This window comes from Vicugna pacos, chromosome 11 (assembly GCF_048564905.1).
Source record: "Vicugna pacos chromosome 11, VicPac4, whole genome shotgun sequence".
Classification (NCBI taxonomy): Eukaryota; Metazoa; Chordata; class Mammalia; order Artiodactyla; family Camelidae; genus Vicugna; species Vicugna pacos.
Window position 1 is genome coordinate 80,537,731 of NC_132997.1, and position 19,244 is coordinate 80,556,974.

Sequence of the window (19,244 nt, forward strand, 5' to 3'; positions counted from 1 at the left end):
AAATTGTACTCGTGGAAAAAAATAGTAGCTCCCAGATAACAAAAGAGTCGAGGCTGCATTTAGGTGTGTGTGGGTGATTGTGTGGGCCACACTTACTCTGCCTTTGAGGTCGTGACCTAAAGGAAAGGAAAGTTTTAGGTGCCCACTGTCATTCTCCAGTGCTCGCTAATGCTCTGAGTAAATTCATACTAAATCATTTCAAATAAACAGGCTACTGGAATGGAAAAAGACAAAATCCCACTTGTAAAATAAAAATTCAAAAAATTGCTAGATAGTGGCTTCTGATGAAGCAATTCTCTAAATAATTTCTTCAAGGTCATCTGGTTAATTTATGCTGCATTTGTAAGTTATTGTGTATTTTAAAATTAATGAAAGACTTAATTATAGCAGGGTTGCCCGTGACCTTTTGTGAAACGACTTCATCATAAATCTGCAGGTATTTCAGAACTGTTTTCCAGGTTTCTAATAATTTGCTCTCAAATTAATGACATCCAGCCAGTGAAAGGCGTCAAAGCTGGGTAAAAGGATTGAGCTGGGATTTGCGGTTTCCTAGCAATGGCTAATTCTGAGTCCTGGACGGAGGTGGCGGAGAAGATGGTGTGTGACTCACCGGAATTCACAGCAGGTTTAATTGTTTACTTAGAAGAATGGAAAATAAATCCAGTGTGTCAATAGGGGGAATTGCATGTAGCCAGGCTGGGTGATTGTAGAGCATTTGATTTGGGGCACATTTATCTATGTGTCAGTGTGGAGGCAACACAACACTGGACCAATGAGAGAATCCTTCCCCTTCCCTGGCACCCACCAGGATTCTCCCTCATTAGTGAATTGAAGGTCTATGTCTGCCCTCCAGCTTGCTGGCCACCAGTGAAGCCCGACTTAGATTCCATCACCCTAGGATCTCTGACCTTCACCCACCTTAGGGGCTTGATGGGAACAGCTAAGCCGTCTCTGGAGGGGAGCAGGTTCATTTCCCCAGAGGCAGGAAACATCATTGTCTGTTTCATTCTGATGACTCATTTGATCATTAGACTGTGCAGAGGAATGCCACATCTCAGCACATCAAGGAAAATTCTCTCTTAGAAGAAACTAGTGGCACACATCTCTAGTTTCAGAATCACAGGCTAGAGTTTGGAAAACCCAGAGCTCTCTTTAGGCACAGGAGCCTTAAGTAAAAGCCAGCAAAATGTGGACAGTGGGTCTTATCTGAATCCTTCCTTGGTTAATTGTAGCCCTGGATGTGATCGTGTTTTACCCTGGGTTCCTCTAGCAATTAATTATTCATGGTACCACTGTCACACATGGTGCACCGCGACTCAACTTGCAAGCTTCATAGGTTTCCTATGAAAAGCAGTCAGTATGGGAGAAAGAATTGGGCTTCGGGTGACTTGGGTCCTAGTCCTCTGTGTTCCTGAGCAGGTCGCTACCTTACCTGGCCTTGGTTTCTCTGGCTAGCAAGTGAAGGGGCTGGGCCAAAGGTTCGTCCCTAAGAACCCTTGGTCTTAAGCATTAAGACTTTATAATTCTGTTTGTTCTTTTCATGTCCTAGGGACTCCCAACTAGAGGCCAAGCCCTTGAAGATTGTCACAGTTCAGGTTCAAGTGCATAATTCCCCACGTAATAGATGCTCTAGACCTTGAGACCAGCTGGGCCATAATTGGAACTCTCTGGATAACATCTTCTCTGCGTATTTTTCTTCTCTTACCTCCTCCAACTGTGACTTCGGTTTTATACATTTCATGGTTTTTCTGCCTTTTATGCAAGCAGCCTATTACAAGCTGGAGCTAAGAGAACCTCCACCACGATGCCCATACCTCTGTGCCAAACTGTGCAGTCAAGTGATTGCTGATGAGTCACAAAATGCTTAACAGGGGATATGAGCCCTGCTGAACGCATGGTGCTGAGAACTGTGTTATAATATTAGCAACCGCCACCTAAATCGAACTCCTGGCTCCAACGCCCATTCACTGTGCAGCCTTTTCGGAGGAGTTGTTTAGCTTCTTTGAGGCTTAGGTTCCCCATCTGTTACCTGGGGCAGTAAGTGAAATGAGATAATCCAGGCCAAGTGGTTAGCATACTCTAAGTGTTCAGTAAATGACCACCAATACTGGTGTTTCTAATTATTATTGTTGTTAACTGTTATTTGATTGACTTCTGCTAGAATACATACAGTTTGCAAAGTCTTATAGTAGAGACTATGGGGCTGCTAAAGCCTGACGCACAGTGTCTGCCCACAAAATCCTCAAGCATCCAACAAAAGACATGGAGTAAGTGTCCATAGTTAGGTGTTACTATCTAAAACACGAATGGTAGTTTAAATGATTCATCTCTTTATTTATACTAAACATTATAAATATACAACACATTTAAGCCCCAGAATTCTGTTAGGTACTGTTACTATCTTCATTCTGCACATGAGAAAACTGAAGTCGAGTTAATATGCGTAAGCAGCTTTCCATTGGCCCAGGACTGGGGCTCATGTCTTGGCCTGTCTGACATCTTTTATGTTTTAACCACTTCATTCTCTTGGATCTCAGAAAATACACATAATGACAAGCACTTAACAGTGTGTAAGGCACAGCTTATGTAAGTTGCAGGCTTGCAAGGGTTTAAAGTCTAGCAAGGATGATACGATATTTATGTACATATTCTATAAATTTTGATACCTGGTGCAAAGAGCTAAGGGTGATCCTCAAGGTATAGAAAAAAGGCTACAAAAATTCAAAGGAAAGAGATCATTTTTTTCCTCCTAAGAAGGAGAGGGACCAAGAAGGAAGGAAGATCATTGAGAGCATAATGGAAAAGTTGGCATTTAAATTAAAACCAAAAAGAATAATCCATCAAGAAGATAGAAAAATCTCAAAACCTACATAGTGCAATGATTACATAATGCAAAAACCTACCAAAACTCAAGGAGAAATGGAAGATTTGAAATATCACAGGGGAATATTTTAATAAACTTTGTGTAGAAACCAACAGACCAAGCAGTCAAGAAGTCAGTGTGGTTTTGGATATGAATAACACTATTAGCCAGCTTGATTTAAAAGAACTATGTACAGCTCTCCACGCAACAAACAGGGAATACATGTTTCTAAGCAAACATTTAATATATTTTTAAATTGACTATACACTGGGTCATCTGCAAAGGCTGGACTAATTCTAAAGGGCTGATATCATTGAGATTATATTCTCTCTAAACATTACAGTTAAGTTGAAAATTTTAAATGATGGTAAGAAAAGTAAAGTTAAAAAAAAACCCTCCTATGTTCAGTTTTTTTTTTTTAAAGGAAATCAGTACGGTCACTATAATTGGTCACTAGAGTTGAAAAACTTCCCTTTCCCTCTTTCCCCTCCTCCCAAGAATTACTGCTTGTTACTTATCTTGAGACTTGCAGAACGGGTAAGAGTGGGACAAGAAAAGATGGTGAGAAAGACATCCCAGGCAGAGGAAAAGCAGGTGGTAGGAAAGCACACTGCTTTTAGTGGAACAAAATGGAATTCAGTTTGAGCACAAGTTACACTGTGAAGTAGCAGGAGATAATACCACAAAGGGAGGGAGGGGTCTCTTGAATCAAATTCAAAGTTCTGAGCATCATACTCATGACTAAGTCTTGGGAGAGGTCAGTAACAAGAGCAAGTATCTTGGAAGTTTTCTGCATAGAGGTTGAAGTTGAAGAAATGAATGCGATTGCTAAAGTCAAGTGTAGGGACAGAGAAGAAGACTCAAGTTACCAGCAAAGATTGAAAGAGGAGGAGAGGGGAGAGGTCCACTTAGAGAGGAAAGAGGAAGACAAGGAGGATATGGTGTTACTGAAACAAAGGGCTAGACATGCCGGGGAAGGTCTCTGCCTCTGTGGACGTTTACCATCCTCTCATGCAGGGAGTCAGAAGTTTAGAAGAGAGATCACTCAGACCTAAGGAACACTTCCAAGAGGAGACGTCATCTGGGTCGGGGCTTGATTTGGTTTGGGGACAGGCAAAGACTGAAGGAAGATGTTTCTGGTGAAGAACATGGCAAAAACAAAGTGTGGAATCAGGAATGGGTGTGTGGGCATGTGTGTGGGTGTGTGCGTGCACGCACAAACACACCATGGAAACTGCTAAATATTCCACAACTATCATCAGCACATGTGCCTGTCCACACATAAGCAAGTGTCTAGGTAGCGTAGGCATTTGTACAAAGGGAAATAGACCAGTTTGGCCAGAACAAAGAGGGCAGAAGGAAGAAAAGTTTGGAAAGGAATATGAGGTCCAGATGTGGGATGGGATGCTAGTTGCAGGAATGTGGTCCTTATTCTATAACCGTGATTTCTGAGCAGGTATGCTGCGTTTTGGGGGCAATGCTTTAAGACAACTGTCTGGAAACAGGTGGAGGATAGGTTTCATGAAGATGAATATAGGGTATAAAATAGTGAAGCTAGTGAGGAGAGAAGAGTTACTGAGAGCCTGGAATAGAGTCTTCAGCAGGAGGAAGCACAGCCAGTAAGAGCATTGGCCTCCATGAGTGTCAGCTTGAATCTCAGCTTAATCTTGACCCTGAACATGGCCCTAAGGCCTCAGTTTCTTCATCTGAAATGGCTATGCCTAAGATTCTCAGGGCATTACGTGGAGGATTCAGAATGATAACAGCCATGAAACATTCACCGGAGTCCCCAGCATCTGATAAACATGCAGTCAATGGTAACCCTCAGTGGCTGCCATTATTACTATTATTAGGATGTGACAGTGGGACACAGATGGAGTTGGTGAATGTGAGAGCTTTTGTAGAAGTGTAATGGAAAGGACTGAGCGTCAGGCTGGAGGTTAGGAGAGAGGGCCGTGCTGTAGACTGAGTCTCTGCTCACGTAGAGGTTTCTTGCCTGATGACTGAGAATTCAGTTGCAGTAACAGGAAGGGGAAAGTCAGGAAGAAACTGACAGAGTCAGCTTTGGCCTTGCTTTGTTTCTTAAGATTTTCTTCGGGCAGATGAAGGTGGGAAGGTTGGTGGTTATAAGAGCTCAAGGTGCCGGTGCTGGCATCACTGAGGACGATAAAGGAAAGGGGAAGGTCCCTGGGCTGGCTGATGACAGCACAATATTATACTAGTTGAGTTCTATCAAATGTCCCCTCAAAAGCCAGTCTGCAGTGACATCCTCCTAGTCTAGCTCCCCACCCACACTGTTCGTTCTTTTTTGTGCATACTTCCAGTGGTTTCCTGGTAATGAATTTTCGTCCTTTTCCTCTCGGAAGGATTGTGGTCAACCACTCTCTCCTTGAAACTTCTCTCGCTTTTATAACTGTATATAAAAGCTGGTGTATTGGGAGGTCGAAAAAAGAACCAGGTTACCATGCAGGGGAGAATCAGGTGACCCAGAGTTGCTCTCCTGTAAAGAGGAAAACATCTTTAAGAGCCTACTCCTCTAATTACATTTAGTGTGGCATTGTTTCCACCTAAATTATAGCAATTATGTTCCGAGATCCCCTTTGAAATCACTTAATTAACGAGTAGCTCACCCTCTATGTGTATGGAATTCTAATGAAGTCTTTTATGTTGTAAACCAGCCTCCTCCCTCGACTTAATCACGTCCCTCCCCACAAGGCTTACTCAGGTCTGGATGGTGGATTAGAGAAGGTGTGTTATTTAGGATCCCAGCAAATCACAGTTGTTTGCCGAAATCCTAGCACAGCCCGCGAGAGCGAGGGGTGGAGAGGCTGCTGCGATTTTTCCTGAGATTGTTTTCGCCCTCCTAAACCCCAGAGGACACACAACTCAGCCATGTCCTCTGGCCCGGAAATAAGGGCAGATAAAGCCCAATTTTGGAAGATGTGGATGATTTTGATAGATTGATTCTACCCATTAATCAACCGAGAGCTATTTATTGAGCATCTGTTATATGAAAGAAGTGCCAGTGAAGACAAGGATGAATGGCTCTAATAGATAAATCCTTTGTGTGCGGGGTCACCAGGAGATAGATCGCTTGTCCACCTGAGGGAGACATAGGGATTGAAAGAAAATAAACTATTGGAAATGGTCTTTAAAGGGCCATGCTCCATCTGGACTATTTCTGTATCTCATCCTTTGAGTGTATCTGTCACTGATTAAAAATTATCTTCTGTAAGGATGCTGAAAGCTTGAGAGATGAAGTGATTTGCTCAAGGTCACCTCGCTAATTTAGTGGCAGACAAGGACTAGGAAAAGACAAGTCTTCTGTTTCCTTGCCCAGTGCTCTTGCCACAGTGCTCAGACCACCTGTATGTTAGAACAACCACACAAGAGCGCAGGAGGTCACTTTTTGACCAGAGTCATATCAGCAGTGCAGACGTTTAGCAACAGAGGAGTTTAAAGGAGGAAAGAGACGGTTTCAGGCTTGTAAAGCCCAAGAAGAAGGTGAATCTTGAATGGAGCCAAAAATTCTCATGAAAAAAATCCAGGTGACAAGGTAAAAAGAAAAAGAAAAACAGAAGTAATAAATTTTAATTGATTTTTCCTGAAAATCCATATTGTGAGAAATGGCTTTGAGGATTCATTTATTTTGTTCTGTGTTTGGGACCAACTTCTTAAGGGGAACTAAAGGGTAGGCTACTAGTTCCCAGACAGTCATCTGTATTTATGTATGAGGGATCCACGTTTTCTAAGGCTCTATAGAAGATGTCATCAAAAAAAAAAAAAAAAAGAAAGAAAGAAAGAAAGAAAAAAGAAAACCCCTGCATTTGAGGTTAGTATTTACCTTGCAAAAAATGTTTTTAAGCCAACCCTATGGAAAGTTTCTGATGAGCTGGACCTTGGATATGAGTCTGTGTGGGTGCCAGCAATGAGAATGATGAAGATAGTAATACATATTTGTTGTCAATTGGGATTTTCAAGATTTTCACATACATTTTCTCAGGGTTTTGATTATCTTGGTGAAAATATGCCTTGAGTTAAGAAGGGGAACTGGAATACATTTCTTTATACGTAGGTCAAAATAGTTTATCTTGGTAATTGCAAGGAAGGGGGACTGTGGATGACAGTGGATATGGGCATGCTAGAAAATAAGTTTTTTCTTATCAAAGACTTGAAAGTGAAACCACCCGCTAGAATTGCCTTGTTCCATGGTGCTTAATAATCAATTAGCTGTTCTTTGTCATGTATCTATTGGTGAAAGGCGTTATGTAGCACAAAGAATTACAAGAACATCCCCAGCCTTACACAGCTTTCGAGGTGGTTGATACAAGTTCGATCAAAAATACAACAATTTAAATTCTGGATAAGTGGTCTAGAACAGTGTTTCTTAAACAGTGGTCCTGGAGACAATGAGATCAGCATCACCTGGGAGTTATTAGCTATGCAAATAGTCAGGCACCCAAAACATACTAATTAGAAAGTCTGCATCTTAGACCATGTATATTTAACAAGCTCTCCAGGGGATTCTGATGCAGACAGTGGAGAACCTCTGGTCTAGAGATAATGGGATGATTTGAGTTTCTAAGGGATGAGAATTCAGTATTATATGAAACAGTCACAGAAGACTTTCTAAAAGAAGTAGCCCCTGATTTGGGAATCACATCCTTTTAGAAATAACTCTTGGGTCTTTGTATTTAATTGATATACAAACCACTTTGTTCCCCTAAAAGGTACCAAAAGGGGACAAGTATGTTGCTCCTCCTTTACTGGTGATACATTTTAGAGGAACATGTCCAGGAGATGAGAAGCTTTTATCTGGAAAGCTGGTTTCTTGTATTATTAATCAGAAGCAGTCTAGGTTTTCTCTTTCTCTAATTCAGAACCAGGTGTATATACTCAGTGTTTATCACCCCAAAGTGATAGACGTGGTTTCTGATGATGGCCACTCTGACTTCTCTGCAGGGGTCTCACTTCTACAGATCCTGTTGTGAATTTTAATATCTGTTCTAAAGGTGGATATAAAAAGGGATGAGAAATTGTTGAAATTAAATTAGTCCTTATTTTCTCTCCTGCTTAGTTTGCTGCATTTCTGTCACTTCTTCGCCTTCCATGTGCTCTAATCAGAAGAGCAGTGAGTAAACCCAGGACTGGACAGATTTAGGGAAGCTGGCTCTTTGTAAAAGAGAGACCCTGTTTCAGAGTCATGTATGTCCCACAGGAGAGGGTCCACCATGAACTGATGGCAGATGGAGAGATGGAGAGTATATTAATGTCCAAAAGTTGTTAATGGGTTTTGTACCATCTTAATTGGGGGTCCAAAGAGAAAATGAACAAAGCTCATAATCCTAACATTAAATGTTTAAAAATCTGCATAATGGCATATGAAAGTGATCACACAGGAGAGCAGCCTCCCACACTCCCAAGTGAACCTATTAGTCTGTCAATTAACAGTTTGGGGAAGGACCTGGGGAACATGGTGTAAGGAGCCTGGGATAGAAGCCAAAGAAATATAGATGGAAGGAACACATCTACCAGGATTGCAGAAGAGAAGAGTCTGAGTTAGTTCACATGTCCTGAATGGGTGCCTATTTTGTGTTCAGGCCTGAAATGAGCACTTTGAGATCAGGAACAGATCTTTTGAAGGGTTGGGAAGACCACCAATGTGGACATCCTTAGAGGTTCAGGGTCAACCAGGTCCTACACTTGGGTGATGCTTATATCCTCCCCAGCATCAGCTCTGGGAAATGGTTGAGCTTGAGCTTGAAGTTCTGTGCTGACTAATCTCCAGCATTCCTTTCCTACCTGGGCAACTCTGTTACTTTCTTACACTCAAGAGATCTGCCTAGATTGCACATTGCATGGTCTTCCCTCCCCTGCCCCTTCCTAAGTCATCTGTCTGCAGGTTAACCAGCCATAGTTTTTATAGCACCTCTTGGATAGGTGGATGAAAAGTGGTCTCCAATCATAATGCCATTTATATTATTTTCTGCCTGCTGTAACAAATGACCATAAATTGGGTGGCTGAAAAAAAACAAACCAGAAATTTATTCTCTCACAGTTCTGGAGGCAGAGTCCAAGATCAAAGTGGCAGCAGGGCCACACCCTCACTGGTGCACTAAAGGAGAATTCGTTCTGGGCTCGTTCCACCTTCTGGGGGCTCTAGCTGTTCCTCGGCTTGTGGCTGCATAACTCCAATCTTTGCCTCTGTCTTCACATAGCCTTCTCCTCTCTGCATGTCTCTCTTCTCTGTGTCTCTTGTAAGGACACTTGTCATTGGACTTAGGGCCAGGGTGATTTTATCTTGAGATCCTTAACTGACTTACATCTGCAAAGACCTTTCTCCCTGTAAGTTCACATTCACGGGTTACAGGGAACAGAGCATGGTCGTATCTCTTTGGGGAGCTACTGTTGAATCCAATATGTCATCTTAATCACTCTCTTTTTCAGTGGTCCTTAAACTTTCGGAACTGTAAAGCCTTTGGAAAATCTGATAGAATATGTATAATTTCTCCATAGATAAATACACCTATGCCAATAAATGCATATTTTTATTTAAAATTTCAGGAGAATTTAACTCTACTGCCACCACCAAAGCCCCTACATGTGCTCTGGAGATATTTAGTCTATATCCTTCTTGAATGGTGACATCCAAGACCAATTACAGTTTTCCTTTGTGATGTAGTTAATGTAAAATAGACTGAGATATTGTCTCTTTTGTTCTAGATGGTATACAAAAATTCTGCATTAATTAATGCATTCCAAGATTACCTTAAGTAATTTTGGTCTCTCTGAAAAGTTGACTTCTGTTAGTCACATTGTGTATGAAAATTCTTAAGCCGCCATCATCATCACCATCATCATCACCACCATCATCATCATCATTTATCCTGAGCCGCACCAAGCCCCATTTCTTTATCCAATACTTATGTAGTTGCCAGAGAAGGACCTGACATTTTTCCTTGTTATGTCACATGTTATTAAATTCAGCCTGTCAAGACCTTTTTGGGTCCTGATTCTGCCATCAAGCCTATTGACTATTTCTTCCAGTTTTGTGTCACCAGAAAATGCAATTTCCGATGATGACCATTATTTTCATGTCGTCAAGTCATTAATAAAAATGATGAACAAGAAAGAGCAGACAGCAGAACCTTGCAGCTGCCTACTCACACCCTCCCTCCTGGTTGATTTTTTAATGCCTTAATTAGGTGCTGTTCAGCCACATAATTTTACTAGCACCTGGCTCATATTTTTTCATCTTTTCTTCAAGACTACAGCAGATGCTCTCAGATGCCTTGCTGATACCCAAATCAATCACGTGCCTCATATTTCCTTCTTCTAGCTGCCTAGTGATCCTTTCATAGAAAGGAAGGGGGTTAATCTGACATCATGTATTTTGTGATCCATGAAATAACTGTTGACTATTCGGAGTAGGCAGAAGTGTTTTGGTTTTGTTCCACATCGCTATTACCCTGCTACTCAGAGTGCTCCAATCAGGAAAGACTTACTAGAGGAGGTGGCATTTGAATGTGGGAGGATTTGGGTAGGGTGGATAGAGAGGGAAGAAGACACTCTTCAAAAAAATCCCACTGATTTGTTTGTTTGTTTTCTTGATGAGCTTTTAACCTAATTCTCCTCTTTACAAACAAGTAGAAAATTTTTATAAGAAATAACTGTTTTGTTAACGATTTAAAATTGACTGACTCATGACCTTTCCAAGAAGTGAATCAGAACAAAATGGTAGAAATCCCTTAGTGCAGACCGAGCATGGGTGTACTGGATTTGGAGACCACTGAATATAGCAAGAATGCAGTGGAACAGAGAGAACCTGGGGGGAGGTACCCCACACTGTGTTGGCCACACAACCCAGGATATTCTAGCCCCTTGGCTTCTACTACTCAGGGCTGAGGTAAGATTCATGCAAACACCATACAGCTTTAATAAGGAAGAGACTGAAGTTCTGCTTAATCTCTCTTTTTTTTTCCCAAAGCTCTAAAAAACTTTATTTAACATGTAACCGATAGAACATTAAAAGTCGTTTCCTGATGTGTATTTTAAGTTGGTGATCTACAGAACAATTCTGTTTCTTTCTCCGTTTCACAATTTCAGCCAGCCCCACCTCCCCCCAAGAGTCCTCATCTTTCAGATGGCAGAAGAAAATGTCCCTCGAGGAGGGTTAGTCTCTTAGGTGTCCCTGTGAGAGTTTTTTTTTTGTGGAGGGGTAGGGGAAAGAGGAGAATCCAGGGCTGCGAGGCTGATGAAGTCTTGCCATCCAGTTCCTTGAAAGACTTCAGTCGGTTTCGGTTCCCGGCATGACTGGTCTCCCCTTTACATCACTGTGATAGATGCCTTGCATTGTAATTATAAGACACGCCACCCGAGTGGAGTATGAATGATCAGTCCTGTTTTCTATTTTTCTAGAAACGATTGATCATTCATATTTATAGGGCTATCAACTACTGGGCTTTGAAAGGTCAGTATTGATCGTCTAAGTCGCGCAGACGGAGTGCTTCCCCACTACACATGAATACGTGTTCCTTTTATAAGATGGTGATGATTTTTTTTCAGGGAATGGGGAGAAGAGGGCAGTATTCCTGTGAATTAAGCATTGGGAATTTCAACTAAAACGTGCTTAGATGGGATCAGAATTTTGGAATGGGTGGGGTCGATCCTACTTTGGATTAGCTAGTCCATACCCCCTCCCAACATACACAAGTACACTTTACAGACAAGGAAACTGAGTCCCTGCCAGTGGACATCGGTAAACCCAACCCTAGCACTTGTATTCAGAAGGAGGCTCTGTGTCCACATTGGAGGAACAGTTCTTCCTGGAGACTATTGGGAAAATGTTTCCTTCTCCATGCCTTTCTGTATTTTAAAATGCTGCCTGTCAGGCACATTTACTACTTTTGCAAAAAAAAAAAAAAAAAGTGGGTTTTAAACCCACAGTGACCACCCTGTCAGTTGGCTAGAGCCATGTGGGCGTGGACTTTCCCCGCGATGGCCTTCAAAGACCTGACTTTGGAAGAATCGGTAAAGCCTAGGCTGCAAGTCAGCCCCACCCCTGCCCCTCCGGTCTCTGTGCACGAGTGGCTGACTACGGGGCTTCCTCTGCTGCTTTTTTCTCCTTTCTCCCCCAAACACTTAGAGTTTTTGGCCACTTCAGCCTCCGCTCCGAATGGCAGTTGGTGAAGGTGGACTACAGATCTATCTTCAGCCGGCGCTGCACCAGGGAGGACTATCAGACCTGGCACTTGCTCAATCAGGTACAGCGCAGGGCGGGGGAGTCCTGTTTCAAGAAAGAGGGGCCACTGCAAGCCCAGCTTGGTTGTACTGGGGACTTCCTAATCGGAGGAGGGACGTGCTGGGCCATCCAAGAATAAGGGTGGCTGTGTGGGGAAGGGTTGGAGCCCACATGCTTAGGTCTGGCAGGAGCAGGTGATATTTTGGGACCATTCTGCACCCTGGAATCCTGATCTACTCTTTGAAAACACTGAGCAGCCTGGAGGAGAGGTGACAATGATGACTTGGGATTTTAGTGCCACCATGTAGAAATAAGCCCAGAGAACGAGGAGACTCCACCAATGGTTTGATCATCTCACCTTCTACTGGAAGAGGAAGATCGTTTATAAGGGCCCCAGGGGCACAGGGAACAGGACCACAGAAAAAGCGTGGAAGTTGGGAGTGAGGGGCTCTAGGAGTGGCGGATATTTAGTGCTGTGCAGTAGAGGTGGACCTCTTTTTCCTTCAGAACTGTTGGTCCCTATAATTTGTACCAACTCCTCCTTCTCTTGTTGCCCTTGACTAGGAATAAGGACCTGTGCGTGTTTTTTTATCATAGAAAGGACACTTATTGGGTCCACTTCAGTTTTACTCTGAAGATAATGTGGAAAATGTGCCAGAAGGGGTTCTTTTCCACTAGAGTTTCTCCTGAAGCCATTTGGGCAGTTGCCTGGTGGTCTGTGAGGATGACCTGGAGTTTGTGCATTCTCCATGGCAGTGGAGAAGAAACAAGGCCAGGTTGCCATCCCTGGCTAGCTTGGGTGGAGGGACAACGATAGTGGCCTCCCCTCGTGTTCCTCCGTGTGACAGTGAAAGATCGGCCTTCTAGTCTTTGAAATTCCTGGGAAGGAGATTTCTACGTAAAGTGACCAAAAGAGAATGAGAAGGCTAATGCTGGTTCATTTCCCCTCTGTGTTTTTGTGACTCTCTCTCTATGGACTTCTTTCCTAAGGGGGAGCCTTGCGTCATGGGAGAGAGGAAAATATTCAAGAAACGCAAGCCAGGAGTTCAGTGTGCCCTGGGCCGAGACTCCTCGGGGACGGTGGTCTCAGAACCCTGCGTCTGTGCCGACTGGGACTTTGAATGGTGAGTCCCTTGACATCTAATTGCTCTTTCCAACCAGACAACTACCAGTTTGGGGGATGAGGGGGAAGGTGAAGTTAGGGGTGGAAGGCGGGTCTCAGAGGTAGGAGGTGTGTCTGCTGGCCCAGGGGCCTGGCTGCCCCAGCTCCTGGCCAGGTGGCATCCCGGGGCGGAGGACAGGAGGAGGCATTTTCACAGGAAGATCATCGTCCTGTCAGCGGCACGCCTGAGGGGACTTCTCATCTTCAGTCAGCAGCTATGCTGGGAAGCGCCGGAGAGGCTGGGCTGGGCGCTGTGAGTTCCAAGAGCTGCCGCCTTGGACAGTTAGTTACCTCTGACCTGTTAGCCCAAACTGCTCTTCTGTGCAAACTCACTCTTATCATCATTTCTTTTTTTTTTTTCCTCCCTCTAATGACAACCACCAAGAACAACTTTGAATCTCGCCTATTAGCTAATGATCACAAATTTCCAAATATTTACTTCCAGCCCTGGCCTGTCTCTCCTCTCAGTTGGAGACATTTGTGTCCATCTATTTACTTAGCATCCATCTTCCCTTGAATTGCTAATAAGATTTCAGGCTTCATGTGGCCAAAGCAGAACTCTTCCTGAATACCCACTGCTGGAAGCAGTTTTTCAGCTTTTCTTAACCACCACCTGCCCCGACCAGTTTTTCCAAATACGGTGAAACACATAGACATCCACTAAGTTGCTTAAGTCAAAAATCCCAGGAGAGCTTGATTTTTCCCTTTTCCTTGTGAGTCTCTATTTCCAAAACACATTCTAACTCAGAGCACCTGTACCTGTCTCCTGCAATCTGGATCATTCCAACAGTTTCCTAACTCACTCTCTACCTCCATCCTGGTCACCCTAAAATCTACCCTCAGAGGAACCAAAATTATATTTTAAAAATCCAAATCAGATCTTACCACTCCTATGCTTAGAACACTCCAATGGCATCTCCTCTCCCTTGAAATATAATCCAGTTTGCTCTTTTTTTGGCGTGTTCCACTGTAGGTGATTTGACCCACTACCATCATGCCTTAACTTCTTACCATTCTCCCCTCATTCACCATTTTGCAGCCACACACCATCTCCTGAACCTTGATTAACCAAGCTCATTCCTGGCAAAGAAAACAGCACATGCAAGGATTTCTTCCAAATCTCAGCATGGCTGTCACCTTTGGCTCAGTCATGCCTCAGCAAAAACATCAGCTCCACAGCAGTGCCTTCTGGGACCATCTAATCTCACCTGCACCCTGGCACTCTCTGGCATATCACCCTGTGTTGTTGTCTTCTTAGGATTAATCCCACATGGAGAGATCGTCTTTTGGTTGCTTTGTTATGGTCTGTCTCTCTCCAGTAGAATGTAAGTGCTATGAGTGTGGGAATTTTGGACGTTGTGGCATCCTTGGCGCCTGGCCCATAGTAAGCATCAAATAGTTGTACAATATTTCTGAGTATTGTTTCTTCTAGGAGAGTCAAAAACCTTCCCCAGTCTGGGAATGGGGGATCCCATTGGTGATCACGGGGTGATCCTACCCTGAACCCTTCTGGATGAATTCTTCCTCTGCATCACAGTCAAAAGCTGAAGTTCAATTTATATAGTTTCATAACCCATCCCAGGTGAAAAGACAAAGCAGCTGAGGGCTTAGGGATCAGCCTATAAACATGGATAGGGCAGAATAATGACACAGTGGCATCAGGGCTTTTCTGGCTTCTAATAACAGAAGTAAGTCCAAACGGGTCCAGAACAGCAGCCTCACCCCTTCCATCCTCATTTCTTCCAGCCTGATTTGTGTTGGAAGCCCTCCTTCATCCCCCACTTCCTACCAGGGCTACAGCTGGTGACAGCACCACTAGAAGACTGTGCCCGCTTCCTCCCTGCCCCTCATCCCCGAACTCACACCTTGAAAAGCTTGACTTAACAGGAATCATCCAGGAGGGATGTGCCAAATGGAATTTAATTAGAATGGCAGGGTCCCCATCTGTAGCATTTTTGACCCCTTGGAAACAAAGGATATTTTCATCTTGGGAAGAACAATGTTTAATTATTAATCACAATCCAGAAAAATAGTCATAGCAAGGTACCCGGCAGGCCCCTCAGAATGACGGTGCATGACATGCTGATGTCAAGCTGAATATTCAGAACGTGAATATCAGGCTTCCTCGTGTCTCTGTCTCTGCATGTGTCAGGCGACATTTTCTCCCATGTCTCTCTGAGCTGTGCCAGACCTCACCCGTTGTTGGGAAACCTTGCAATGGAGAAGGAGTAAGAACTGTAACACAAATACGTTTTTTCCTTCAGCAATTCCATTAATATTTACTAGCCTGGAAAAAGAAAAAAATCCCGGCTCTGATATTCAGGTTTTGACCTTGGGAAGTTTTCCTAGTCTCTATGACTTCACCTCCTGGGCTGTACAATGTAAATATCCAGCATGTATCTCATTGGGTCCCAGGGAGGCATAAATGAATTCACATACACCGTCAATGTGAGTAAGGAATTTATCCTAATGGCACGGGTATCCATGTGGCACCTTTTGCTGCTGCGGTTGTCAATCATCTCCTCCACGGTGAAGGGATCCCCATAGGCTGTTTAGCACATAAACCAGAGTTTATACATCCAAAGAAGCACTATCTTCACAGTTGTACCTTTGGGTGTTATCCATTTATTTCAATGCTGATAGCTTTGCTAAAAATATTTCTGAACCTTTCTCTGGAAACTGCTATCAGAATGCATCTATAAGTAAAGTGGGGTGAGGGGGAAGCCCTTGCGAAACATTCTGTGGTTCTCACACTTGCATTGGTAGAGGCACCACCTGGACCCAGCACCCTATAATGTCGCATTGTTACTTTGACACTTTAGTGAGAAGAAATTTAGCCTCTGGAATGTAAGTTACTTGACCAAGGGTAGATAAGCTGGGAGAGAAGGAGGTGAGGGTCAAATGTAAGTCTAGCTGAATCCCACGCTCTCTCTTCTGTATCATGCCATGTCTCAAGAAATCCAACAGGTCTTTATTACTTTATTTTTCAGAAGAAATAGGGTCCCCAAGTTGAGTTATTGAAAAATTAAAACTTATCCTCAGATAACCCAGGTTAACTGCTGGTGACGAGGTCTAATGTAGAATGTTCCACCAACTCTAAACCAATGCCGCATGAAGTCTTTTGGCCACTGGTACTAGAATTGTGAGAGGTGTATGGTGTTTAAGAAGAATTTATAGAATTTGGAGGGCAGATGTGTATAAGACATCATGTATTTACCTTTCTATAGCCTATCATGCCTCATGTTAAACAGAAGATAGAACCACTTGAGTCTGAAGTAGGATAAACTGACACACAAGACCTGAGGCTATGTTAGTAGTTCTAATCTGAGAACAAAAGCCAAAAAAAAAAAAAAAATCATGGGACAAGTATTTTTGCACTACTTTTGAGTATGGAAGAAATAATTTGATTTCTGAAATTTCTGGGTTTTGTTTGTTTTTATGGTGGTTTTCATGAACAGTGGGGCTGAGTATTTAAATTTTGTTTGTTATTTTTTTTTAAGTCAACTTCAATAAACAAAGGTGTTGGTTAAAAATATAATTTCTCCATCAAATATAGTTTGTTTGTCATTAATGCTCATGCTGGAAAGTCAAGTATGGCAGCCGCTTCAGAGCCCTGTCTCCTTCTCAGTGCCCCTTCCTACCAGGAACTGTTTGTTGGTGGGTAAGGAAGCTGAAAAGCCCTGTTGGGTTAGTGTAAGTGATTACCATGCACATTCCACATGATCCTTTTCCTAAGCCAAGTCAGGTCATGTTCTTTTGATCGGTCCAGGCAACTTTTAAGTCTCAGATAGCAGGGAGTGGAGACTGGGGAAGGTGGCTTAAATGTCTTGATTTTGGTGGAAAAGTTAAGGAGTACAGCCTGGATTCACAAAGGACTGGTATTTTCTACCTGTATCCGTCCTCTGTTTGAAGAAGGAAGGTTCAGTAGATTCTCAGATGCATTGATTTGTAGAACATTGACTGTCACAACTTTTGCCCTTCCGCCCAGAGCGGGTGTCAGTAATAAGTATGAATTTTGCATAAATATTGATGTTTCTACTTAATGACCTCATAAATCCCCCAGCCTCATGCTTACTGTAGCGACTCACTCTGCAGCAACTCTGTCATGGCACTGTGAGGGGCCGGGAACGAATTCTCCCTGGGAAGTAAGTCTGTCAGAGACTGGTGGGTAGTCGGAAAAGGGGGCTGTTCTGAAGTCCTGTGAGGCCTCCTAGGAAGTAGGTGGCCCCTGGGAGGTCCAAATGCATTTGTTCAATGAGAAACCAGGTCGGACCAGAGACGATGCCCAGTCGTTCTCTTTTCTTACTCACTCACCCAACCACTCAGGCAGCAATAATTTGCTGAGCACCTGCTATGTACCAAGTTTTTTTTTTTTAATTGAGGTACCAAGGTCTTTAGATGGATTATCTCACTTAATCTTCTCAACCAGCTCCTGGAAGGACAGTCTGTTATGATAGCCATTTTATAGATGAAGAAATGGAGATACAGAGAGGTTAAGTATAACTCATTCAAAATAAAAATATTCTGACTCCAGAGTCCTAAGTCTTAGTATGTCTTAGAGTTTACCTTCCGTATCCAGTATGATTCCAGATCCACACAGCAGGTTTATCAGATGGTAATGTGGAAGAGAGAGAGAGGGAGAGATTTGCAGTACTATCGTACATAAATTCAGGTATCTGAAATCCATTCGATCTTTAATATTCTGCATGTAGGGCTCAATCAGGTGTATTTTTTCTGTAGACTAGGCATGGTGAGAAAATCGAAGATGTATAAACCAGAGTTATTGGGTGCAAAGAAAGCATAACAGCAAATAATAAAGAGTATAATTGGGTGCTGAATTTTATGATCCAGACCTATGCTGTACAATATAGTAGCCACTAGTCATGTGCGGTTACTTGCATTAAAATTAAATACAATTAAACATTTATTTCTCCAGTTCCAGCCACATTTTGGGTGCTCAATAGTCACACGTGGCTGGCGGCTACCATATTGGAGAGCATAGATGTAAAATGTTTCCATTAGCACAGAAAGTTCTGTGGGACAGCATTGGCCCTAGCTGCAAGTGCTGGGAACCGTCAGAGTAAAGCAATCACTGAGGACTGGAGTAATGATGGAAGGCTTCCTGCAGGAGGCAGTGATGAAGCTGTGTAGACTTGCGGCTGAGTAAGCACAAGGAAAGTGGGCAGCACATCAGAGAAAACAGATGGATGAAGATGACTAGAGGGATAAGGGCGGATGGGTAGCTAAGGATTAGATTTGGAGAAATACTTGAGCAGTGATTGTTTGGTTTTTCAAATAATTTCTGAAATGGTTTGGATGTAATTATCTTTCTATCTCTACAGCTGTTCTTAGGCTTATGCTTTAGCAAATGATGATGTTAATTCTTATTCCATTGTTTTTGTTGTGGTTGCTTCTCTTTGCTAAGTGTTCATTCTGTGCCTGCCAAAAAGCTCTGTGTATCTGATCCCAAACCCGGTGTGCTATCCTGTCTCCTAAAATGAGACAGGAACACCTGTGGAACACTGATCAGAGAGTTTCAACTCCCAAGTGGGAGAATGGAGGAACTGGGAGTCAATGAGGCTATTACATGGCTGTGCATGATCTGAGAGTAAGACACCCGCTACCCCTGGGCCAGCAGAGACTTTGGCTTCTTGGCTGGCTCAAAGAGGCTCAGAATGTCATTCTTGGGGACCAGGGGACCCTCCCTACTGATGATTAAATGAGTGTTTCATGGGATTTTTCTAATGTTGAACCAGAGGTCAGAAGTATCAATTACCATTATTGGCTGACATCGTCAGCTCTGTACAATCTCTAACAAGTCATTTCTCCTCTTTTTGCTTCTTCTTTCCAATCTGTCACCTGAGGGGACTAGACCCAAGGAATGCAAGTGTCCCTTCCTATTCTGACATGCAGAAGCTTTTTGATTTCTGAACCTTTCCTTGTCTATTCCTTCTTTGAATCCTCTAAGGCTTCTCCCG

General features: G+C 43.1%; 1 protein-coding gene across 1 annotated transcript in view; it reads left to right on the forward strand.

Moving 5' to 3' along the window:
- SORCS3 (sortilin related VPS10 domain containing receptor 3) overlaps positions 1-19,244 on the forward strand; it is a 560,208-nt gene that overhangs the window by 500,472 nt on the left and 40,492 nt on the right. Inside the window, exons 15-16 of the mRNA XM_006216335.4 lie at positions 12,009-12,126; positions 13,095-13,228. Coding sequence (XP_006216397.1) covers positions 12,009-12,126; positions 13,095-13,228 — 252 coding nt within the window. The remainder of the gene's footprint in view (positions 1-12,008; positions 12,127-13,094; positions 13,229-19,244) is intronic.